The sequence below is a fragment of the Thermobia domestica genome, chromosome 4 (assembly GCF_964235325.1).
Source record: "Thermobia domestica chromosome 4, izTheDome1.hap1.1, whole genome shotgun sequence".
NCBI lineage: Eukaryota > Metazoa > Arthropoda > Insecta > Zygentoma > Lepismatidae > Thermobia > Thermobia domestica.
The window spans coordinates 181718920-181746393 of NC_137457.1; the positions used below are offsets into that span (position 1 = coordinate 181718920).

The 27474-nt window shown below is 34.7% G+C and overlaps 1 protein-coding gene across 1 annotated transcript in view; it reads left to right on the top strand.

The window, feature by feature from the left end:
- LOC145682956 (uncharacterized) overlaps nucleotides 1–27474 on the top strand; it is a 737495-nt gene that overhangs the window by 340269 nt on the left and 369752 nt on the right. The window contains exons 7-8 of the mRNA XM_081754317.1: nucleotides 14428–14454; nucleotides 24279–24302. Coding sequence (XP_081610443.1) covers nucleotides 14428–14454; nucleotides 24279–24302 — 51 coding nt within the window. The remainder of the gene's footprint in view (nucleotides 1–14427; nucleotides 14455–24278; nucleotides 24303–27474) is intronic.

The following is a 27474-nucleotide window of genomic DNA, read 5'->3' on the forward strand; positions in this document are numbered from 1 at the left end:
ACCTCCTTTCGGCACCTTGATCACCCCAAAATTTGTCGAAAAATGTAAAAACAGCCATAACCCAAGAACAAGAGGTCGGATCAAAGTCAGATAAAAGAGAATGTCCATTAATTTTAGATTCAGTTAGTGTACAATGGGATATAGTGCAATGGGGGAGCAAGGGTGACTCCCAGAGAAAGTGGAGTATTCCTTTGAATATTTTATCAAACGTTGAGTGAGGAAAATGAACAAAAAATCAAATTCAAGATTTCATCAATCAGAAATAATAGGGAGCAACTGGATTGTGCACACTCTAGATCCCAAATTGCGCACACTCTAGATCCCAAATGGCGCGCAAATCTCTGTTGGCCCCTTTGAACACAGATTTTTGTACAACATTGCCACAATGATAGCTTTAAAATCTGTGCGCAAACAGGGTTTTCCATCAGACTAGGATAGAAACAAAAATTAGATATAAAATGCAAATTATATTGAGGCTTAATTAAATATAATTTGATCAGTAAATACAAGTCAAGGTATCTCCAAACCAAGCTTTCATATGTATAATCCACATGCTAAATTGTTCCTGGTTTCAATTTTAAGCCAACAATTTTTAGAAATTTAATTCTCCTTGTCTGATACTCTGAATATCTAAGTATCTGATACAGTTTCAATATTATGTCTCCTCAAATCTTCCTTTCTTTGTGTATTGGTATATCCTTTCGTAAATGATCTTAATTTCAATTTTGTTTCTGATTGTATCTTCACCAAAGATGAAATCACTTAATAAATATTTGGACCCGGTGAATAGACTTGTTCATTGTAATGCTTATGAAATGCTTCGCCCTCATTCGTCGATCGAAGAGCTACTGAGGGTTCTGAAGACCATATTCTAGATGGAAACCTAAATAAAACCAAGCAAACCATTACGATGGCATTCTCAAAGTTATTATTAAAAATAATAATATAGACGGCATACTTCCCGCTACTAGCCAAGAACGATAACCTTAGCTTCTTCATTTGCAAATAGAAACATTTTTTCATCATGACTTAACTCATCTTCTTTTTCAACCGTTTGCTCAACAGCCTCTGTAATATTACTCGGACGAACTGGTGTGAATATTTTTTTTTTCGAATACAGTACACCACTTCTCTGCACTTCTTCAAATGCTTATGTGTTAATTCCTCTGTATTTTCAGAATTACATCAGTCAATAAAGTTACACACATATACAAACGCGACAAAACAGAAAATATTGTCCATTTGACAACGTTGCTTAATATTTTTGGGCGCAATCTTGTACATTATGACAGCTTGTCAACAGCTTATCAGATAAAACTGATAAAACCGGAAAAGTGTGCTCAATTTCACTACAGCCGAAATAATAGTATATCGTTCAAGTTAGAAGAATACTTATAATTCGATAGGAAGAGAGATAGACATGTGTAATTGATCTATTTTGTCTCAGCACAAAACAAACTCTCGGAAGAAAAATTTAAATGAAACGAAATCTTTAATGTATCACACTTATGTTTTCTAGGCTAATGGTGACGGATGATAAATGAACAGCTTCCTGTCCAAGTTAGGAGTGTGTGAAAATGGAAAAAGTAACTTTGATTAAGATTAGGTTTAAGACGACTGTGCATAGGACAGTCAGGCGGCATGTAAGAAAACATAACATGTAGTATCCAAAAATGCAAAGATCATAAGCGATGCACGAATGTACAATGGATTCTCCACATAACACAAGGATTCCCATATATTTCCTGAATATATATTTGTCAAAAGTAAGATGGATTAAAGGGTTTCCTCCTCGTAATATGTAATTGCGTCTGTGAACAGAAGCAACAAAAATAGACGAAGCACGAGAGGTTGTACACTTTACATATCGATACAAAGAAATACACTGACTAGGGATGATTCCATATTGGAACCAAGTATCTGGAAAAACCTATATATTGTCTGAAAGCTCTTGCTATGAGAAGTACGAAACCGTTTTCAAATCACGGGCAAACCCGCAACTTGACCCTTTATGGGGCCGGTTTGTTGGTGTTTTTGACCTTATGTATGGCATATTCGACAGAATAAAAATGAATGTTACGCATAAATGCCTGAAGCCATTATGTTTCTTTTTGGCTCATTGCTAGAACGTGACTCGAGCAAGGGTTTGATAATATCACTTTGCACCCAGACATGCCCATTTGGTCAGTGTTGCCAACGAACTATAAATACAATGTGGTAGATGGTTTCTGTACCACTGGATGTATATAACACTGACAACCTAGAATGGTTGAAAGATGGTAACACTCAACGCCTTTTTGCTATAATGTCGTGTAATGTTTCTGCCAAGTTTGGTGTATAAACGTCTCATCGTACGGAACCTACTTTACAATTTCTCATTTTACAATTGGCTGGCAACACTGACAAACTGGAGTAGTTGGGAGAGGAATGTGTCCACAGTATATTTTCTCTAATGACGAATGATGTTTATTCCACGTTTCATGGATATGCATCCAGTGGTACAGAAACCATCTTCCACATTGTATTTATAGTTCGTTGGCAACACTGACCAAATGGGTATGTCTGGGTGCAAAATGATATGATCAAACCTTGCTCGAGTCACGTTCTAGCAATGAGCAAAAAAGGAACATGATGGCCTCAGGCGCTTATGCGTAACATTCATTTTTATTCTGTCGAATATGCCATACATAGGGTCACAAACACCAACAAACCGGCCCCTTATAGGGTCAAGTTGCGGGTTTGCCCGTGATTTGAAAACGGTTTCGTACTTCTCATACCAAGAGCTTTCAGAAGATATATATTTTTCCCCAGGTACTTGGTTCCGATATGGAATCATCTCTAGTGAGACAGTATACTTGATTTATCCGTTAGGTGAATATTCTTCCACTGATACTTTCGAGGGGCTTTTTTCCCTCCCTTAGATTTGGTAAACCGCCCCTTACCCATGAGTTACGAAAAACTACATTGCTATTGTGAGTATACCAAAATCGTGTCCTAGTATAGTTCACTTACATTCTGATGTTGTCACTGCTGTAGAAAATTTCTAGAAGAAAGCTCGTTGGAATTACATCCAAAAATGGGGGAAAATCTTTTTTCTCCGTTCTAATGTACCTTGTAGCTTGATGGAATATCTACATGGAAGAAAGAGAATGTGGCATTTTTCCGTACATGTAGCAGTACATACGTAGCTTATAGTACTTTCACTAAGGGCATGATGCTTTGGTCGCACATTACGGAACTATCGTCCCTTATGTGTCAATTGAGAGTGGCTCACAGAAGACTGTCTTGCAGTTTTGTTGTGAAATAGCGTCAGTTAGCGTGGCTCTGTTATAGTAGACATCTACGCAACTTGAGCGATATACATAGTCCGATGGAATTGCTGTATAACAGAATAGAAAGAGATGCGTTCAACGTTAGAGGGTTGTGTCTAGGTATTCACGGTCGATTAAAAGTTTAGACGTTGGTGTTTAAGTAAAATTGATTGTGTTTATCTGTATGTGCCTGCGCAATGGCAGATTACCCTATCCATGAGCTGCCAGATATGCACCTCATTTATGGAGGGGCAAAAGAAATAACACGGAGGCGATTCGTTTATATCGTGACCGTCGCCCTCAAAGAAGACTAATTTTCCTTGTATTTTTCCCACGCGTCCATATTCGCATTCGAGAGATAACGTCTCTGCAATTTCCCCTACGTGAAATCGGAATCACCATGCGGGCAGTTGAATTTGAAGACAGCGAACTTGGCATGATCAGAGATCGTTTTGAAACTAGCAGTAGCCAAGTGTAGGGCATAAAAGTCCACATGGAACTCTAGAGAAGGATCTGCAGATTTAATGCGAGAGTGCCGTGCAGTATGGTGGATAATTTTGTGGTAGGACCTTATTTATTACGGACTCGCCTGTGTGGGAGGTCGTATTTTTTATTTTTACGTAATGTTCTCCCGAAATTGTTAGAGCATATGCCCTTGAACATAAGACAGCAGATATGATTCCAGCATAACAGAGCACCTGCACATTTTAACAAAATATGGAGACCTACCTGAATGAAACATTCCAAATCTTTGGACTGGGAAGAAGTACCTGTGTTATGACGACCTCGTTCACCCTACCTCACACCTTTTTGGTTCCTTTTTAAGGGGGTGATTGAAACGCGTTTTGTATGCAACAACAGCTACGACGGCCGAAGAACTTGTAGGCCGCTGCTGGTCCACCTCCAACCGCCAGGAAACACCTCCGGATGTTTAAGACATTAAGTTATAACGCACCCCCCCACACACACACTCATATATATATATATATATATATATATATATATATATATATATATATATATATATTCACGTTTATATGGGCGCCCTTTTGATAGACTTGTACACCGCCCTCGTTAGTATCCCAGCACGGCCCTGCAGTGAACTGTTTGATGCTCACATCCCCTCCGATGTTGAAGATGATTAAGACAAACCAAACGGACGATGGATTTTGTTTCATCTTTCTTTAGGTGCTAATTTACAACTATTTGCGTTGCCATGTAGCTTTTTTTCTTGTCTTCATGCATGTACAAAGGTAATAGATGATATTCTTCAATACAAAATGTAATTTTTATCTCAGACACAACAATTGTGGAACACTTTACAAGTTATCTCCAATTTTAAGAGCAGTAATACCGTTTTTGACTGTTGCGTTTCAAGCATTTGTGATGTACAAATAAAGGTATAAAGAAGGAACTTATTGTTAGGGCAATGCATTTCATGCAGAAACAACACATGTGTATATTTGCTAAAAAAATACATATAAGCGATGCGTTTTCGTCTAACCCTGACGTAACAGTCACAACAGGTAACAATACATCAACAATATGCATTTTCCTCAGAATTTGTCAACAACAATTAACGAAATAAAGTATTTTTTGCGTTTTCTTAAAAACACAAAAATTTTACTTGGTTTCTGCAATAACTGATTCATTTGTGATTGAGCTCGTAAAACTAATTATTTCTGGTTGTTATTGTATCTTTGTTCATACAATATTTGCAAAAAATCATATAACTTCAGCCCATCAGGTCAATCAAATGCTAATGCACTTCACTAATACACAAAAACACAGATTAAGAGAAAGTGCTATAAATGTTAAAGCGTAGCATGTGCATATAAATGAAGAATGTATTTTGCAATAAATATCAATAAATAATGCATTTTTAAGTAATAGGTTTCTCAGTTCGCTATTAATCAATTTGCAAAACATGAGCTATACACGTGTTGAAAACTATTCCGTAAGAAATCCAGAAATTTCAACTCTCACCAAATATTGATATTATATGCGCTCTGTGATAGAACACATGTTTTACCCTTTAGATATATTCAACGCTTTATTGAATGAACAGTATATGTCCTGAACTTAAAATATACTCTCCAGAAAACAAATAAATTTCTAGGAGGACCAAAATGAAGTGTACACGAGAATACGGGGCTCATTGCAATTTTTGTGAACAAACCAATATGTACATCACCTGTTTTTGCTAGTTTGTACTCCTAAATACACTACGAATATTGCAAAAAAAAAAGTGACTCGTCGCACAGAGTGTATCAAATGTAGAAAGAGCCATTGGAATGAAAGGGTGAATTAACATTTTCTATTACTTCTCCTGAAAGAAGTGTAAAATGTCGATTAGTCCCATCATTCCGTGAGAACTTCAAATGTCATTTTAAGTTTAAACGCCGTAAGGTCTTGTTATAAAATCTGCTCCTCTGTGCAAGACAATGACAATCCACATGTATATGAAGATTGAGTTAACTGTGTTTTACAAACCTAGACGGCAGCCACTTCAAACTGATGTTTTCAAATTTTTCTGATAACAGTGCCATCTGTGATTTTTTACTAACACTATAAAATACAATCTACATGTTTTAGGTACAAGACAATGGCAATGCATAAGGCAAGATGGCCGAGATTGGAAGGAAGTGTGTACGTCGTTTGGAGCCATTCAAAAGTGACATTTCCGAAGATATGAGTGATTTAGAAGACAGTGGTTCGTCTTACAAACTAAGTAGTTATTTTTCATCGGATGATGAAGACAGGGTGTGTATTATTAATTTTCTTTCTTGCACACGTGAATACAATGATTTTGTGTGTTACCGTTGTATTGCACCAAACATTGCCATTCTGTGTGGAATGCTATTGTATCCTAAATTCTAAATTTTTTCTTGTAATTCTGTCTTGCAGATAGTTCAAAAGACCTCTGATGGTGTAACGGCTGGTCCATCAGGTATTCAGGATAACAAAAACACGAAATCGCAGAAAAAGCCCAAAAGTTGCGAGTAGGAGAGGAACAAGAGGAAACACTTTCGTAATTTAGGCTTGGAATACACGTCAAGAACTAAGAAAAATGTCGAAGCAGCTGCTCTTGGGAAAGATTGTAAATGCACCTCAAAGTGTTTCAACAAGTTGAGTGTTAATCAAAGACACAATTTTTGGAAATTATCCTCAGACGCAAAAATTTTTAATAGGGCTCAGTGACGACGAGCAAGCTTTCTTTTATGAGACACTTAATAGGGAGAGCGCATAAATTTGCCAAAGAACTCCTGTACGAAAATTTTGATGAGTATTTCCTATATTAACTGTGCGAATGTCTGGAAAATGTTTTATACTTCATAGGTAACAAAATCACAGTCTTTCTTCTTTGTTGTACTGAGTACGAGCATTGTTGTTGCTCCAAAATTTTGTGTAATTGATTTTTTATGTGTAATTGGTTTTCTTCAAATATACAATGTCCAAAGAAATAATAAAACATAATACAATATAAAAGTACATTACAAAATAAAAGTTTAATATATAAATGTTAGTAATAAAATAAATAAAAAATCATTAAAAACAAAATAAATTATGTTACTCTTAGTGTAAATATGGACCTGGTATAATGAACTATATGTTAAAATTATTATTTAAATGTCTTACAATATATAAATATAGTAGAGTGTAATCATTGGGCAGTAGCTGATTTTCTCTAGAGAAAACATATTAAAGTGGGTATTGGACGGAAATTAAACATTTTCCCGCCATTTAGGCGTAAATATAAAATCAGACATTTCTTAAAATTTAGCGAGTTGTTATCTGCCAATATACATAAAAGATATCGTTCAAGTATTTTTCATTAAATGTAGAGCAAGAGCGATACACGTTTTTCGCTTCTCCTGTAAAATTACAAGAAATGACTTATATGGAGTTTGAGAACAAACTCCTAATATAATGATCAAAATCGCTGCCGAAGAAAATCCAGAAGCTAAACGAAAGTTACAGAATAATCGCAAGTTACATATTCTCAAAGATGAAAGTGTTACAACTTCATTGAAAAATCGCAACACAGAAGCAATTGCCAATCCAAATGATATTAAAGTTATAGCTTTAGATCTATAGGAAGCCCTTCTACATCCAAAGTTGTCTGCCAATGTGGCTTATTACAAACGCAAGCTCTTAACCTACAACTTATCAATACGTGACTGTGCTTCCGGACAGGGTTTTATATACGTGTAGTCTGAAAATGTAGCAACAAAGGGTGCAGATGAAATTGCATCTTGTCTGGTTCAGTTTGTTCAAGCATGTCCGAAAAAATTAAATAACTTATTCCTATACACTGATAATTGCACAGTAAAAGAACAAAAACCATAATATGCTGTACCTGCTCAGTGCATTAATTTATTGTGGTGTATACGACAGTGTTAAGCACATTATGTCTCCGGCTGTATATACACGTCTACCTTGTGATTCACATCAAGTTGTTTTTGAAAAAGCACAATCGCGACTTATTTATTTACGCTCCTGGTTGAATATCGGGAGTGAACAAGTGGAAGTGACCAGAGACTGATTTCAAGGCAGGTAAGAAAGAGGAAAAAGCACAAACAAATTCTTCTTCAGATAACAACGTGCATTTCGAAGTGTTTCTAAGTGTGTATTATCAGAATGTGAGGGGCTAGAAGCAAAACTGAATCCTTCTATTGTAGTGTGCTGTCAACGAACTACGATTTCTTGGCAATAATAGAGACGTGGTGGCATGAGAGTATCTTTGACTCAGAACTCTTTGATGCCAGATATTCACTAATCCGTAGTGACAGAAAAACCGGCAAGGTTAGGGGCTAGGGATAATGCTTACAATACTAAGAAATAAATATAAAGTTTGCTTAATATATAATGATGACCTAAATACTGACGTAGATTGTCTTTTGGTGAAAGTATGTGGAAAGAGGGTAAAAATGTATATGTGTAACAATGTATTTTCGGCCAAATTCTGTCATTTGTAAATATGATGAAATATTTCAGTACATTGAATCGAAGTGTCAACCAGGCTGCACCCTTCTTGTACTTGGTGACTTTTATATACCAGACATTAAAGGTACGGGTTTCGATTTCATGAGCGCCCCGGGGCAGTACAAATCTGTAAATAACTTCATGTCATTATACGACTTGAAATCATTCAATGATGTTCAGAATAGTTTAAGTAGAACACTAGATTTAGTATTAACAAATTTACATAATGTAATGGTTGAGAGAGAAGAACCACCCGTACTTAAAGAGGATAAACACCACCCTACGCTATTAATTAGAATCAAACAGAACAATAAAGCAAAGATAAAAAGTCAAAGTAAAGTAATGGTTTATAATTTCAGTAAGGCAAACTACAATTAACTATATCACGAATTGGGAAAGGTAGAGTGGGAGGTACTGGGTGACTATACTGACATTGGTGGCGCTGTTGAAAAGTTTTATTCCACCTTATATAATATATTTGACAAATGCATTCCGAAAAAGAAACAGAGCACGGGAAACTATCCTAGCTGGTTCACGCTAGACATTATAAATAAAGTTAAAATGAAAGCTCGTCACCGCAAAGCGATAAGACTCAAAAAGTCAAAGACTCGTAGATTTACATAAACGCGAATTTAATAAACTTCGAAAAATGATTAAGAAAGATATACAAGGCGCATATACTAACTTCGTTAAAGGACCGGAATAATTAATCCAAGATGACCCATCTACGTTTTGGAACTTTATTAAGAGTAAATCAAAGCATTTAAATGGTAATATATTGTGTTGTGAGGGTAAAGAGTTAGCATGTGATAAAGATATAGTAAACGCATTTGCAACCTAATTTAAATCAGTGTATACAGACGGACCACCACTGCTAGTTGAAACAGATGATTCGACATTAGTTGAAATATATAAAAAATGATATGTTGCAAATAGCGGTAATAAAAGTGGACGAGATTCGAATGGCAATCAGAAAACTAAAATCAAAGTGTTCGATAGGTATCGATGATGTACCATCATATGTAATAAAAGGTTGTGAAGAGAGTTTCTTGTTACCTTTACGCATGCTATGTAACCTAATACTCCAAAGCAGCAAATTCCCAGCAAAATGGAAACTTACAAAAGTTTGTCCTATTCCTAAAAATAATGACAGTAAAGAAATTCAAAATTATAGGCCGGTTTGTATTCTAAACTCATTTGCAAAGATATTTGAAAGCATAATTTATAAACGCATTGAAAATCACATTAAACCAGTAATATCGGATTAACGTGTTGTGTTCTTCTTCTTAAATAAATAAATAAATAAATAAATATCATTGCAACTGCTGCCAGAAACAAAACATTTCTTGTGAAGATGTCGCAGACGGATTTCCGCAGTATTAGTCAGTTGGCTGTCTACTTTACGAAACGATAAATCGATACTGATGGTCATAAACTCAAATTTCGGGAAGCGTGCGCATTTCAGATCAATTAAAGACGACCCTTTGACTGTGAAATTTAAAAAAGAACGTACAGTGACATGGAGCAATGTCGTGAAGTTCCATTGGGCAAGCATGGTCCTTGACCTAAGATAGATTTGAATCAACTCCCAGTCACATACTTTACTCAAGTTCCCATTTAATGTCAAAAGTATGCCGACTTACACTTTTTGTTTGCGTACGTGCCTTCTATACACCATGATTTCTACAAATGTTAGCTTCTGATGCACAAAATAATGAGGATGAGGAGATATAAGATTGTTACGTTAGTACATGGGGTATTTTTCTAACTGGTGAACTAGCGGGCTGTATCTATAAGAGTAACATAACCTAACCATTGAAAGAATACCGCTTAGGTTACTTTAGCTTGAGTTATTGTTGTCGATATAGCCCGTTAGGTCACGTTAGAAGAGCACCGTACATTATGTACATGTGACATAAATGCACAATTTTGCGGTGTCGTAGGAAATATTGTGTTGATATTATTAGCATAACAATACCAATGTTGTACGATTATTTATGGCTTTTCTATATACATCTGAAAGAATAAGCATATTAGTTAAGATTTTCAGTTTTAGTGGTAGGAAAATATTACGTTCAAAATATTTTAGCAAAATAATGGTAAAAGTCAGTTGGGTGCAATACGATGGCGTGCCACATCTTTGTTAATTCAAAAATTGTTCTACAATTCCTAAGACTGTACTCATGTTTCTTTTCTTTTAACAACATTCCTTATCCTATGTGATTTGCAAAGAGCCTTGTTATTAGTTAATAGAGTTTAACACGGTTTAATGTATGTTTGTTAAATGAATATATTATAAAAATATTTAATCGCCGTTTTCTCGAAACACCCATTTGTGGGTTATCGATGCCAGATAAAATTTATTTACTTCCAGATTCTCCTATATTACGGTACTGCATTTTGGTGCAGAAATTTAACTACTGTGTGATTTTGAAAGGACTTAGGAAAGATTATAGTTACATAATCGTCTACTAACGGTTTGCATCAATAGAAAAAATGCATGCTTTTTTTGTAAATTGTATTTTCTTCATTATGAATATATGTTAGAGAAGTATAACTTAGAAGATTACGAATTATAGAGAATTAGCTTAATTATACTGCACATGCTAACACTTTTAATCATTGAGAACATAATGAGTCACATAATTTTCTGAATGTATTTAATCCCGATATGGGACAGCTGACGATTTCTTCTGATACTTTTTCTTGGAAGATTTTCCAGTTAAGACTATTTTTAAAAACTTTGGTTAAATAAATTACTATTAAATTATTACATATTTATCATTGTTAATCAACTGCGTAAAAGTCATATTAAAACGTCATTCTATACAACGTCCAAAGATAAATGAAAGAATATAGTATACGCATATTTAGAAAAAGCTCTACATTGCCTATAGTATTTTTTCGCAAATATTAAGGTGAGCGGTATTGGTGTTACACATTTCAAATGCACGTGTTAAGGATGTTTAATGCATGATTGTTAAGAATAATGTGAAAGACATTCTTAAAGGGTGACGAATTTGGAATGACTTCGGTATTATAAATTCATCCTTTAAATAGAACTCATCAAATAGAATACCTTTGGTAGTAAGAATTATATTCGGTATAAATAGCAATTGATTTCGCCAGCGTTAGTTGCTATCTCCCTTTAGACTCTACACGTGTGACGTATACCTTGTTCTTTGGATAACACTACGAGGAATATACCGGCGGAGTTAGATAGGCGAATCCGAATGACTAATGTACTTCAAAGAATGTGGATATTAGATGTGAAGGGATGTATTACAGTAGAGTTGTTACTAACACTTCTTAAACATATGTAGTATCAACATCTTTTTGCACTTACAGGTCCTTAGGCATTGTAATTTGATTTCGGGAACAAAACATATTTATAACATTTTTGTTAGTATTTCATCGAAAAAAATATGACATTTTATTATGATCGTTATAGAGAAAATTAGTAACCTATCACATAAGGACTTACTATGTCCAAAAGGCTAGCATTGGTACTTGATCAACAATTCATACAAAAAATGTGGATTTAGTCTTCCTCAGAATCAGCAGTTGTATTTATTGACATAACCACAAGGTTGAACTAAGATTTTTCCTAAGTGATATGATGAAGGAAAAATGTCATCACATTTGCTGATTAGCCATACATACAATATGATCCGTTGAATCTTATCTAGGCTTAACAATTTCTGCATCACCAGCTTGTATGGATACAAGTTTGTATGGATACATACTTAAGTACTTGTATGGATACAAACTTAAGTACTTATACTGATACAAATTTAAGTACTTTATAAAAATCTGCGCACACTTTCTGTGAGCATTTCGCAGGCAAAATTAATATGCCTTCTATTAATTTTGGTTCATAGCATTCGAAACACGTTCAATTCTTACTTCACTACGATAAAATCAAAATTTTCTAAGATATCACTTATTGTTGTTTTTGTTGTTTCTTGAATGTTGCGAACTGCAAGCATTATGGCATTTCGGGACAGTGTTGTCCTTAACCGTTGCTTGGAACGTCGTATTCTTGCGGTCATGAATCATCCAATACTAAAGAACTGCTTGACGATGTATGTAATTTCATGTTGGTCTGAGGAACGATGATTACCTGCAATAATTGAACTGACAGGCATATTTTACTTACACATTGTACATTATGCTATCGTTAATAATATTTAATATATAAAGATGTCCCATCAATAAAGTCACATACTATGATAACACATATATACATGTCGTCATAAATTGAGCAAGAAACGGATGCTCACGTGTATAAGGAAGTAAAGACATCCTGGTGAACAAACTGTTATTGAAATTAAAGAAGCCCCTATTTCATGCCATACAGCAAGACAAACTACCAAATGAAAGTACATGCGTTGAAAAAAATTGATGTTGGACTTAGGTGGCACTGAAACCAAAAGACACTAAACCCACTTAAAGATGGTTTGATGAAAAAAAATAAGGGATATACTCAACATGCATAGAATACATTATTCTCAACGCCGTCTTGTGTTGGCAATAAATGTTTGTACCAGTTCATTTCATATCTGGGTCCATTGTTGACAAGCAGCTCGCTGAAGATGTTTCCTGCTTCGTGGAATGGGTATAATGCTTGCAAATCGTTGCCTTAGAACATTCCAAATAAGCTTGATTGGTTTATGATCCGGGGACCTCGATATCCACTCCATTCGTTGAATATGGAGTTCCTCCAAGTACTGATGGACCTGTTGTTATCTATTCCGACAACCATTATCGTCTTGTAGAATGAATTCCTGAACTCTAACACGCTCAATCTGTACTATGTGACTATCTAAAACATAATCCGCTCTGAAGCCGAAAATAGATGGTTTGCTGACACCAATAAGGGATATACTCACTGCGCATAGCAATAAAGTAATCACAACATCGTCTCATGCTAGCAATAAATGTTTGTACAAGCACATTTAATATGTGGGTCATTATTGACAAGGAGATTGTTGAAGATGTTTGATAGTTCCCGGAGCGAATATAATGCTTGCAATCGGTTGCTTTAGAGCATCCCACTTATTCTCGATCGGGTCATGTGTCCGGGAATCTCAATCGCCGCCCCTTCGTTGAATATGGTGTTCTTTCAAGTACTGATCGATTAATTGTTTTCTATGGTGACGGGCATTATCGTCTTGTTTAGTGAATCCCTGACCTCTAAAGGGGAACGAATACCGAAGCCCTACGACCGATGAAACGTGACTACCCAGAATGTTATCACGATAGAGCTCAGGTATCTTTGTGTCACGCGGGAGAACAAACATATCAGTATTTCCTCCAAGCGAGATACTGCCGCATATAAATACACTTGCACCACCATATCTTTCGCTTTCAAGAACATTTGATGAATGGTAACGGGTTCATGTTTCTCACCAGACTTGCCTGTACCGAAAATCACTGTCTAGAGAAAATATAGATTTATTATTAAGGAGAACTGACTGCCATTGCTCCTGGGTCTAATTCACATCCGCTGTTGCCCAATTTAATCGCTGATTCTTGTGTCACCCCGGTAAAGAGTATAGACACCAATGGTCTCGTGGTATAAAACTCACCTTCGTGAGGTTGTCTGCGTACTGTATTCGTTGATACAAAACCTCTCGTGGAAACAGCATTCTCCACACGCACTTGAGTTGCTACTGCAGATATGTTTCTTCGACTTGTCTAAGAGAGATATATATATAATCCTAGTTGATGTAACATTCGGACAATCGCCACTGCAACTTCTCGAAGCATTTTGCGTTCACCGGAATTTTCTCCATAATCTCTTGACCATTTTTCGATCAACATTGAACCACGTCGGGCTAACGCTGAGCAGCTTTCAATCTACCGAGGGCACGCTAACGTACTTCATCCAGTAAATGATGTCTCGTTGGTATTTTCTTCACCTCCAAAATTCTTGTTATTTCTTCTTTATTGCACATTTTGCCTTTCTTTCTTAATTTATGACTGCCAATGTGAATATATATATATATATATATATATATATATATATATGTGTGTGTGTGTGTGTGTGTGTGAGAGAGAGAGAGAGAGAGAGAGAGAGAGAGTGTGTGTATAAAATTACTTATATAAATATTATACTATATTTCAGATGAAATATCAGGAGAAGGTCCTGAAGGTGAGTATCTTCTTAGTTCATTTATTCTTTCTGATCGAAATCCTGATAATGAACAGTAGGGTGGAGCGAAAAATTTTTTTTTCGAAATGCGAGTTTGGATAGGGTGCAAAAGTTGCATCATATCATAATACTTTACCATAGAAAATTTCAGCTCTTTGAAATAATTTTTAACCGGGGCGCAAGGGGCCTTAAGTTTGCGATTTTGTAAATCAATTTCCATTTACTATGTAACTATTTAGCAGATCTTCGCTGGAAGCAGACTGTAAGTTATAGTGTAGATAGAGTGCAAAAGATGCATCGTGTATCATTAGATAACAACAATAACTTTTAATTCACTAAAATTATTTTAGCTGGGGTGCAATGGCCCTGAAATTTGGGAATAATTAGACGAAAAGTGATCAACTAAAAGCAATTTGCTAGTTTGCCATAAAGAAGTTTTTTTTTTTTTTTTTGCTATTTAGTAACAATCGTTTTCTGGTATAATCAACTTGTTGGCAGTACTAAGTCATTAGTATAATAGTTTGGTGGGTGGAGATAAGAGGGTACAGAACGAAATCAGGGCGCGCGCTCGTGCAGGTGCTAAAGTCTTGTGCAACTGTTTGGCAGCTTGACAATTGTTATTAGTGTGTTGTACGAGTGTTCGGGATACGTGTCTGGTTAGCGGCCGTGTTGCTACGTACTAAGTGATTTGATTAGTTTTGCGCTTTTGTAGTTACTGATGGGCTTATTCGCTCTATTGGCTCTACCACTGTATTACAGCCTAACATCTGGTGTTTTTGTTTTGTGCCATAAAGAAGAAGAAAGATAGCAAAATCAACCAGGTGGAATATGTCAAGAACCAGGGACGTGTAGTGCATATTACCGCTGTTACCGGTGGTAACGGTAAAAATATGACAGTTTTCCGTGGCTTTCATATGTCTCTAAATTTCATAATCAACATGGGAAGATGTTTACATATTTTTCTTTTCTTCCTTTTTTTAAAAAAAAAAGTTCAGACGGCCAGCGCCAAATAGGAACATATTGATGTTGATACCGCAGACTTCAGAGGTAACGCGAACCCCGATAGCGGTCATTCACTCCAGAAGTACCTTTCAGCGTGCCAGCCAGAGACATCCTGCTTGCTCGTATTTGGACTTTTCGGAATGGCCCTTATGTTACCGTTCGGCTGAGTGGATCAAGAAAACGTAGGAACGTTCCCTGTCAAAACAAGGAGAATCTAGAATATCATCAGCATGTTTACTCTACCTGCTCTCCTCTCGCTAATAGGATCGAGCTGTCAGTGATTTTACTATACAGTTTCCTTTGCTTTCGCATTCCAAGGACGGAAATTTGACTGTAATTTCCATATTCGTAAGGTTATTATATTGTCTTAACAGTATACAATTTCAGATAAATATAAATAGCAGGTTTTTCATAGTAATAACATTGATCACCTGCCACTGTGAGACTGTATGTTCCTAAGTGCATGACTTATATGTTAAAATATCATTTTCGCATGACTTTGTATATTATTATGTTACCTTTAAATTTGAATAATATACCAATAGAGAACAAGAAGAATATATTCCATAGGATATTCTAACAAAGAAATTTAATATGTTTGCTTTGATTCAAAATAAAGTTTCCTATTGACTGTTAATTTGAGCTATGGGAAATTATTATTATTATTATTATTATTATTATTATTATTATTATTATTACTGAGATTTTTTGGCTGTTTAAACGATAGAAAAATTAGATGGTAGTTGTCTCGTGCCTCAGAGAGCAAAGATATTGTCAGTCTCTGAAGCGTGTCATTAAATATACATGAATGCCCATCGATGAAACATATTGTGCTATATGTGAACTGTTTCAAGATGAAGAGCGAATAGTAATGATAGTTAGAGAGAAGTAGAAATGTTTCCGGCGCTCTTTCTAATTGGAATACTTATTATTATTATTTAGGATTTGTGCTAGTTGAAAATAATTTGTTTTTAATTTAGTATAGAATACTTTCTATTCAGCAAATTTACAGCTCTGGCCTAATAGTTGAATTTGCACTTTGATTCAGTTTGATGTGTTTGGAAAAGAACTGTGCAATCGTCTTCATCATACCGTAGTTTGACTGTCCCAAATTGTGTGTGACTGTCTGACTAGTTTTCAATACGGAAAACTTGTTGCTCAAACAAAAGATGGAGCTTCGGTTATGGTTGGTGAGGTAGAAGTCTAATTTGTTCATAGTTATGCCCATAGGCTTAATTTAGTTTTAGAAAAGTCCGTTGACTGTATAAAAGAGTGTAAGTTTTTTTAACTATGTCGTGACTTACGTCTTTTTTCTCGAAGTCTTCGAAAAGAACAAATGCTCTGCACTATCTAGTCAACAAAAGTACCCCAACAGCCTGAAGCACAAGGTGGAACTATAGAAGTAGGATAAATGATGTGCTGTATAGCTTAAAAGATGGACTGTTAGGACTATTTAAATTCACGGCGAATACATCGGTAAATGGGATTCTCAAATCAGAGTTTGTGTAGCAATATTCTATCAAACCCTTCAAAGTTTTGACTTCAATTTTTTTACTTGAACTGTTTTATGTTATAGGATAAAGTAAGAAATCTTGTTCAATATCTTAGAAAAGAAAATTTAATATGTAAGTTACTGTAGAAAGAAAATAGATGATTTTGAAGAATATCTAAGATTATTGAAAGACGATTTCGATTCTATCTACTAAAAATGGAAGAACCTGAATAGCCACATTTTTCAAAAAGATCAAAGTAAATAAAGTGAGATTTGAACCCCTCCCTAAAAATTGATGCTTATGCCTATAGTTTGAAATGGTTGCTACACTAAAAGAAAAAAAGTACTAGATTTTCTGAAATTGAAAAACTATAGATACTTGTAATATCAACAACCGGTAACAATCGTCAAAGTGCTACGCCACGCCACTGTCAAGAACAGAAGAGATGTTTCGTAGTGCCAAAGGTCGCGACTTGAGAACGCTTCCAACTTACTAAGACGTCATGGCAAGTTATTTATTTACGTGTGAGCAGCTGAAGGGGGCGGAAGTAGAAAACTAGCAAAGAATTTTGTTTCCACGAAGGTAGCAGAAAGGGTGGAAGACATTTGGTAACGTGTTTCAATTCTTGTTGTTTCGCTCGGCTGTGTATCAATAGTGATCAACAATTACCACAGGAAACTGAAAATATTTTTGAAATTGGCAGTAAGAGGGAGCATGAAAGAAGAAATAAATTACAAGAATTGAAGAAGCAGAGCAATAAACCATTTGATATAGCAACTTGTAAGTGTTTAGATTTCACGGTGTGTCGTTGCACAGGACACTCAAAATGCCTGAATCAGAGAGAGTGTTTTATCAGACCAAAGGATAAGTAGAAAAATGTTAATCAATGGTATTGATGTTACTTGGACAAAGAAAAGAGAAGAAAGGAAAGCCAAAAAGCAACTTGCGGTCAAACTTTCAACCAAAACAGTACCAGTTACATTATTGAATCTGTAGACTCCTCGTCATCTTTGGAAACAAAAAACGGAGGCAATAAAGAACACGCTAAAGCTGGGGAGATCCTGATTTTAGTTGGAAGTATCCTTTAAAGACATGAAAGCAATCACGGATTAGATGCATAGAAATTAGAAAATTTCTCCCAACATTAGCAAAAGTGAAGGAGAAAACCGGCATGACTGGAAGAAAAGTTGCAGCTATTGCTACTGAAGTTTTGGAAGATTTTAATATTGTGAGTCCAGAGCACCTGCAAAACATAATTGATAGAAGTAAAATACAAACAGAGATTGCGAAAAATCGTAAAAGTGTAAGAACTGAAGTGACTGTTAATAAAGAGAAACCTTGTACCATCTATTTTGATGGGAAGAAAGATTAAACACTCGCAATGTCCGGCTCCGGAAGTCAGAGATATGAAGAGGAAAGATCATTATTGTGTTCTTGAAGAACCGGGTAATAAATTTCTCAGCCATGCTTCTTTCACCGATTCAGCATTAGCAAAGAATACTGCTAGTTCCATCTGCCGGGAATTACAAGAAAATAATGTGGACCTATAAGATATGGTAGCTATCGGCTGCAATGGTACTAATACTAATGTTGGCTCACAAGGATGATGATTAGAGTGCTCGAAAACCATTTAGAGGGGCCCTTGAAGTGATGCATGCATTTATTGCACATCATTGAACTACTAATTCGTCATTTACTGAAAGAAATCGATGATGTGACTACTGGTACTTTGTCTGGTCCTATAAGTAGATGCAGCTTTGGAAAGATTTCTTCAGAACTCCCTACATACCTGAGAGTGCGTCATCTCAGTTATGATCAAAGATATTTGTATGAAATATGTCAATCTGTCGTAAGAGTAGGCTGTGATAAAAACCTAGCAGATAAGAAACCTAGAAAACTTGCGCATACTCGCTGGTTAACAATGGCATGTAGACTTTCGCGTCTATATATATCTATGCCAAATTCTTCAGAGGAGCTCTAAACTCTCATAAAGTTCGTAGTAAAAGTATATGTACGAGTGTGGTTCAGCATAAAAGTGAAACCTCTTGCCAAATACGGAGCTAAACATTTGTTCTTGACCATAAGACTTTCGAGATGTATGCAAGAACCATACAAGACTTTTGTCAACAAAGTAATTTCGAGAAATGCATTCTATGCGAATTCTGAAAATATTCTTATTGCCATGATTGGTGACTAGCCTACAGATCAGCTACGCGAATCCTTGTAACCGATAAAATCCTCCAATCTAGGAAACAATGTAAACGTGAAACTCGTTCCTTCCAACTGCCAGTGTTAAACTTTGAGGCTAGTAGTTACACAGAAATGATAAACTAAATTGGGTGTAACAACAGAACCGCCAATACTGACTCATATCACAGATGACAAATTGTGAGAATTTGTTCTTGAGAAAGTACAAGTATAGATATCCCTGAGTTTCCATGTTATACGCATGCAGTGGAAAGATTGGTGAAAATATTTAGTGAAGGTTCTTCGTCAGTATGTGAGTCGGGAGAGATTTCTTTATTCGTTCCAAATTTGACTTAAGAAAATACATGACTACTTCTCAGATAAAGTCGCAGTATTTTGCTTGAAGACGTGATTGAAATTTATGAAACATTCAATCTAATACTAGTGGGTAAGTGGGATGGAACTCAACGGTAGCCACCTCCATGTGGTGAGTTCTGGGTTGATGTAGCCTGTAACATAGAATATGAACTTCGATAGCTTTGGAAATACACCTGGACACGACAACAAATCATAATACCTTCAAATTACAGTCTCCTTCAAGCGAAGAGCTGCCTAATAATTATACCAATGAACAATAAACGTATATTTATTTACAAAACCTATCAAACGTAAGGCCCATTACACTCCTGCTAAAGAATATTTTAGTCAATTGAAATTTCCGGTGGTAAAGTGCTACAATATGATGCAACTTTTGCCATATATCCGACTTCGAATTTAAAAAAATAAAAATTTGGGCTATTTTCACTCATTTATAAAATCCATCAAACTTAAGGCCCATTGTGCCCCGGCTAAAGAATATTTTAGTGAATTGAAATTTCCGGTGGTAAAGTACTACGATATGATGCAACTTTTGTCTCATATCCAAAATCGAATTTCAAAAAAAATTTTTTTTCGCCTGTTTTCACTCCACCCTAATGTACAGTATAGTAACTTTAAACAAGAAGTATGGTGCGATTGCATTCCTGTGGTTCTCCTTAACCAGGCAAGTCAAATAAGCAGTTTTACCACACATAGATATCGAATTTAGCATATTCCAACTTTAGCCTTAATCTGGAGTGCCAGAGGGATTTGTTAAACTCTTGCTTTATTTTAAGAACAATAAATTGGTGTATTTAATAAAGATGGAACAATATTGAAACTCTCTTTACTTCTGGTCGAAAGTTCCTCATTTCTCTGTTATAAACAGGTTATAATGAATTGAGAAGTTTTAATATTAAGTCACATGCTCAATACTTCTTAGATCTCCTACAGTGTCATAAAAATAAAAACATAGTGCTGCATTTAAAGATGTCCAGAAATTTGTGGCCTGCGAGCAGGACTAATTTATACATATTTTTTACTCAATATATGTGAATCCCAATCATCTTTTGCAGAAAAGTATAAACTTTGGGGGAAACAGTATTGAATAATTTTTCAAACAATATGATCATATAGAATTTTGTGAATTTTCGGTATGACATCAAATATGTAATTTGACTGGTGATACACATTCTTTTAATAACTTTTCCTGCATCACGAAATAAAATTTTACATATCTTTTAACTCCACACAATACATAGAAAGAAAATATTTGACGAAGAAATAAACTTTGTCTCCCCAACAAAATTCTGAATGTATGGTGGAAAAAGTTAATTTCCATCCTCTGTTATGATATTCTAAATAAAACGACAACAGAAGCTTCATTGAACAGATGCATACACCTGTAAACAGGTATCTCATCCAGCAGGAAATAAATAATGTTTGCATAATGATTCTCGATCAAACTGTATGAATTATGAACTTTTGAAGGACAGAAAATCGTCATAGAGAGAACTGAAAGAGATTGAAGATGACATTATTTCTATAGTTATTGAAGAAGAATCTCCCAAGAATATACTTTACTTCACAATAATACCTGTATAAAAATCAAAGTATATGAAAATGTCTTCCATTACCGATTTACATTTTTTTTTTGAAACAGAGGAAAAAGCTTTAATGAATAGGAAGGTAAAACACATTATACATATTTAGCGTGCAGCGAACAATTTCTGTTTGTCGTTACCCGTCTGTACTAAAGTAAATTGTTTCCAGGACAGGATTTTTTTCTTTTATATGTCCTTAGCCGCGAAAGTGTAAAAGATACAAAGCACTGCAAAAATAGTTTTGATAGACCTATTCTATATTCTAAGAGTAAATTAAAATTATTGAGTATGCATGCTGTCAAATTGTCACAAACTTTCTTTTATATTCGTAATTCCTATACAAAAACAGTAAAATATATCGGGAATTGGAATTATGACATCAATATAGTTTGGCGAGGAAACGTTCCTTGGACCTTATAATATTTCTGTTCCAAACAGAAGTGAAAGACAGGTGTAACTAAAAAATCCAACATTATGAAGTCATAGTAAAAATAGTGTAATAGAACAAATGCAATCTAAGTGGCCGAAATTCAAATTTAATTTATCTAGCAATTAATTTCGTCTTATCAAAAGTGTTATTTTACATTAACCCGGGAGTGATAGTATTGATAGCGCAGATGAAGAATTATATTTAAAATAAATATAAAATTCTGAAATAGTTAAAATATGAAATGGGTAATTATGGTATATATTTTAAATTATGGGCCCAACACTATATTATTTAGAAGATACGTATTTTATGTAGAAACTTAGTAAAATGTATTTTCTTACTACATTCATTTAGTTATTTGTATTATGTATCTTTTGCAAATATATCCTGCATTTTCTACTTATCTTTAAGGGTTTGAAGGGAATGAGAAAATAGACGAAAGCAAAAGTAGAAAGAAAGAAAATAATGGAATGATATCCAGCAGCGGACTGGTACGATTGGTTGTGAAATATCTTTCTGCAAATCAGTTCATAGGGAATTCGTTGACAGAGTTTCTTACATTCAATGTATTTTTTCTGCTTACATCCATCCTCGTGGAAAAATTATTCCACTCACTGTTATCCTTTTTGTTATTCATCTTTCTCAAATGCTACAAATCGTGTCTTCTCTAAACTGTTTATGTTAGGATATACAAAATCACTTTAGTTAGTTCTGAAATTGGTTTATAATAATGTTCTCGTATTATCGCTGGTAGTCTGTTGAATGTCCTCATGTACGAATTTATTGGCACTGTTGCTCTAAAGCAACCTCACATTCCATTTCGTTTACTAATCATTTAATTGCCATTATTCCTTTTATACATTATTGATATACATGATTTTCGGGTCGCTTGATCATAAATATAATCTTCGCCAATAAGGAGCTGTCAAATTTGGTATTGCAGACGCTTTATCTCCTATGTTTCGCGAAAGTTCTTTTTTAATTGTTTTATTTGTGGTTTCTTGATCTGTAGGAAGATAACTCAAAGAAAACTGGGAGTAATTACTGAAAATATTCTTATGATATTTGACCATAATATTGCAATGGTGCTCATAGCAACACATAAGATTTATTTTATGCAATGTATTTTTGAAATAAACATCCTCTATTTTGTAACCAAAGTAAACAAAAATAGTTTTAAAATTACAAAATTATGATCAGAAAGACATCATTCAACAATAAAAGCAAATTAATATTTTAATGGTAATGGTATCAATGCTTGTAAATTAAAGGGGTAAAAGAGAAGCATTTTTCGTCGCTCCACTTTTCCAGAAAACTTATAATATGAAGAGAGTCCAAAGATTAAATGTTGATATTTTACCTTCTCGAAACTGTTATTTAATTTACGCTTTGCTTGTTTACGTGCCTCATATAGCGGTTCCATCCTTTCTATACGCCCTCCTAGGAGTTTGGTAAGTAGACACTGTGTAATGGCTACATTTAGAAATGAACAAACCGTGCCCTCATAAACACTATTTCTATGATTGGGTACGAAAGTGGTAGATTGGTGGATATTGCCTATATTAAAGTAACGTTGAAATTGATAGGGAAAATAATAGTATTTTAAGTATACATCTTACACAAGATATTTGATAGACAATTAAACTTCGGTGAATAAGTTCGTAATATGTGAAGGAAATAGTATAATGCAAGTCGCTTTTAAGTAGATTGTGATTACAATCTGGAGATCAGAAGACTCAGTTGGATCATGATAAGGTAGAAAGGAAATCTACCTGAACCAGTCGAATAATTAGTGATCTAAAGGAAATTAGAGATTAGTGCAAATTTAACCGCAGAAAGCCCATGCTAATTTTACCCTTAAAAGGCCCGAGGAATGCCTCTGAGGCTCCCTGCTGCATATACAAGCTACCTGAACTCACCGCGACCATTCGTTTCGTCCGTCATTAATAGGCAAGAGTAGTCACTATCTTGCTATGGAATCATTTGTCATTGGTAATAAACAATGAACAGTATCAAATAATTAGAAAAAGACATACTTCAATATGAGCCTCTGAGGCAACCCTTGGGCCGTTACGTTAGAATAAAAATAACGCTATTTTTCCTGAGGTAAAGTAAAAAATGCTTAGGAAACTCAATGAGAGAGTGTATTTCAAAGAGATAGAAGAATACTAGCAAGCAGGAGACGGAACAAAATATCTATTAAGTATAATGGCATTTAAAATTGACCAGGGTGCCTCAGAGGTACCCCTTGGGCCTTTACGTCAATATAAAAGTAACAATTTCTTCTGAAGTAAAATAATAAAACTGATGAAGAACTCAATCAGGGAGCATATGTTAAAAGATAGGAGGATTTTTGAGCGGAAAACAATCGACGAAACATCTATTAAGAATAATTGCATTAAAAGTGGACCAAGGTGCCAATAAGGCACCCCCTGGGCTTTCTCGGGTTAAATATTATACTCGTGCCTTCATTTTTAATTCATTATACCTTCAATCATTAGTAAAAATACGTATCTTCAAATAGTAGTAAAAGGATAACAATGTTCTTATTCCAGAACGGTATTAAACTTAGTTTTATTAATTTTTAATTGTGATACTATTAATGGCGAATATAGATGTGCTTAACTGCAGTACCTCAAATTAAAAGAAATATTAATACCAGTAAAATCAAATGCATGTTGGGATAATTATATCGAAAAAGAAATATGGCATGTATATGTATACTTATATAAGTATTATAATATATTTCAGAGGTGGAACCAGAAGACGTTTCAGGTCAGTATTCCCTTAGTGTATTTAATCTTTCTGATGTAAATAATGATACTTTATAGCATAGCAATTTTAGACAGAAGCAAAATGATATTGCGACCAAAGTAATCAATAAAAATAGTTTCACGTGTAGTCGCGATACAGAATTTGGTAAAAATTCATTAGTGTTTGTGCGCTTACGTGGGGTCCCTCTAGAGACCCCTGAATATTTAACATGAATATTAACATGAACGCAAATATTAAAATGAATATGAACTCCACATGAATATTTAAAAGTATGTTCTTGTAATCTCTGCCCTGTGTATGTTTCATTAACTGAAGGAAAAAATCGTTTGCTTTTTTGTGTTAAGAAAAATATAATATTTTACCACCGGATGGTGAAAGGACCCCAAGATAATATTTATTTTTAAGTAACTAATTATTTCTCTTTCTTTTGTTTCTTCGTACGAAGCGAGCAAAATTAGTGATTTAAATTAGTTTCACTAGAAGCTAGAAACTACTAGTACATAGTTTCCGAAAATTACTCTGCTATTGACATAATAAAGTAAGTTGCGTATGTAGTAAAATAGAAGATTTATTTCAATACATTCCTTTGGTTATGACATTGCCCCTCCTTCTTAGTGTCATTCTTTAAGTTAATATATATATTCAAACTACCTTTCGTTTTTGAGCAGCTTTTGTATAACAAAGTGACTAGTTTCGAAGAGCTTACTTCATGCAACAATATTTAGAAAATGGCATGACTTGACTATTCTGGGATGTGGTTGTTACTATTATTTTGTGAAGTCAACAAGCACTTCTTTTCTATTTTGGATGATGTCAAATATTTAAATAATATCCAAGATTACAGCATGGGTTAAAGTACTGTTTCGTAATGTATCTGCATATAATGTCCGTAGAAAATTTAATAGGATTCTCAAAAGGAAACCATTCTATATCCTGTGCTAAATTTTTCATGGTAATACACAAGATTAGTCTAGAATGCCAATAGGACTAACATAACCCTTGTTTTAGATTACGATAAACAAACTAATACATTAACAAGGAGTGAAAATTTTTAATCTTTGTGTTTTCTGGTCCAAAGCTTCGCTAAACTCCGCGTTATGCACAGTTTGTAAATGAGTATAAAATTTTCAATCTTAAATATCTGACACAGTACTTCTTAGAACTCGTAATACAACATACTTCTTAATAAATTGCACGAGGACATTAATTTATGAAACATCAATCTTGCCCGTAACATCCTATTCTGGTATGACATTCATACTTTGTGTTTGTTTTTTTTATTATTTTCATTTGTATTATCTTTATTGTCTTTTCTGCAATATCGCGGAAGCTTTGTAAATTGCGAAACAAGGCTCATTTTTTCCTATTCTTAAATTCGAAATGTACATATTCCAATCGCATTTTGCACAAAACTACAAAACTAGATTGTTGGAATAAGAGAATTAAGTACTTTTTCCAAATTATGATCGTATATTATAAACATTTGAGAAATATTTAGCTCATACATCAAGGATACAATTTGAGAAGAGAGATAAAAGTAGTGAATAATATACTTGGGAAGGATTTGACCTTTGACCTTTAGGCCTGGCCTGGGAATTTCCCATGAGACATAAGCCAGTCCTAAATCTGCCTAAACTAGTATGTTGCTATGTTAGAATAAGGAAGTATTCTCTTGGACAGCTATCAGCTATGGAAACAAGATGAATCATGCCTTTTCGTCTTCTCGTCGTGTATTGGATAGTTATTTGAATACCCCGTCCCCGCACCTCCTAGGAAGATAAGAACGGAAGCTTCTCATAGCATTGAGTAGCTATTTTGTATCCTCTCCCCTCAGCCCCGACATTCGTTCGAAGAGCATAAGCGACTTAGCCTCTTGGTCCTATTCCCACGAAGCGCCTGTAGGTTATGAACTGAAGGCGTGTTATTCGAATGATCGATCCTTCTCAGCAGATTGTATGAAATTGGTTTTAGTTGCTAAGGTAAATATTGTATTTCATGATTTTTTTTAAAACGTGGTATGGGAAACGATATACGACTCTCATAGCGAAACACATACCCATAAAAAATGCTGTTGCTAAGTGTTAGGACTCCGTGTGGGAAAAGTTTTGTCCTGGGAACGTTAACTAGGTTGCTAAAATGAATATGATTGTTATAAACGTGTTGATTCCATTGATTCAACATAATCTAATAACAGAAGCTTCTCATATCATTTGATATTGTTTTGACAACGTAGGATGAAAATCTGTATACTCAAGTCAACAGGGGCGCTTGTATTTCATATGAAAAGTGTTATATGACGAATCACATGAACGAAATGTCTAGTAATTAAAATCACTTATGCATAGAATTCAATGATCAAATTATGCCAACGAATATACTGTTTATTGAAGCCGTAATGCGATATTGCTTTGAGACACATTCCCATAACATGAACATCTACATCAACGTAGTATTGAACGTATTCTCTGAGATATTGTTTTGAATCACATTCCCATAGAGATGCCTGTAGAAACAAAATGAAACCCGACTTTCACAAGTCTTGATGTGAAAGATATTATGTGATGTCTCTATTGAATTCGTGATGGGATATTTTTCCGCTGTCTAGTATGCGACCCCAATTATTGAAGATGTCTGTGAACGTGCCATAATATGTTTGTCAAACGAAATCAGGTGTGTGTGTGTGTGTAGGCCTGAAAGAGAATAGTTGTAAGTAAGAGTTAACAGAGAAAATCTGTGATTAATACAACGTTTTTTGCTTCATACTTGTAATAGTGTGTTTGTTTGTGTGTGCTTGATCCGCTGGATTTTCGAGAGCTGTGAATAAGTGTTATCATCAGACGTTTTTATTAAAATAGGTAAGTAAAATATATTATTAAAATATTAGGGTCCATGGTTATCCCTGAAAGAATAAAACAGTATGTTACGTCTTCATTTAACTATAATGGCACTCCAGACTGTGTATTTACTTAACGTTTCCGTATTTGATAATGAGATGAAATTCTAACGTTAAAAAATACGCATACATATAAGCGAATCTGAACTGAATGTTTCATTTCCTCGTTTTACAGTGAATTCCAAGAAAACGATAAGATAAAAATGCCTGAGTGTTTTTGTGACTCGTGTTGCACCTAGCTTACAGCTGACGTGAGAAAAGTCTGGAGTCTTGTATAAA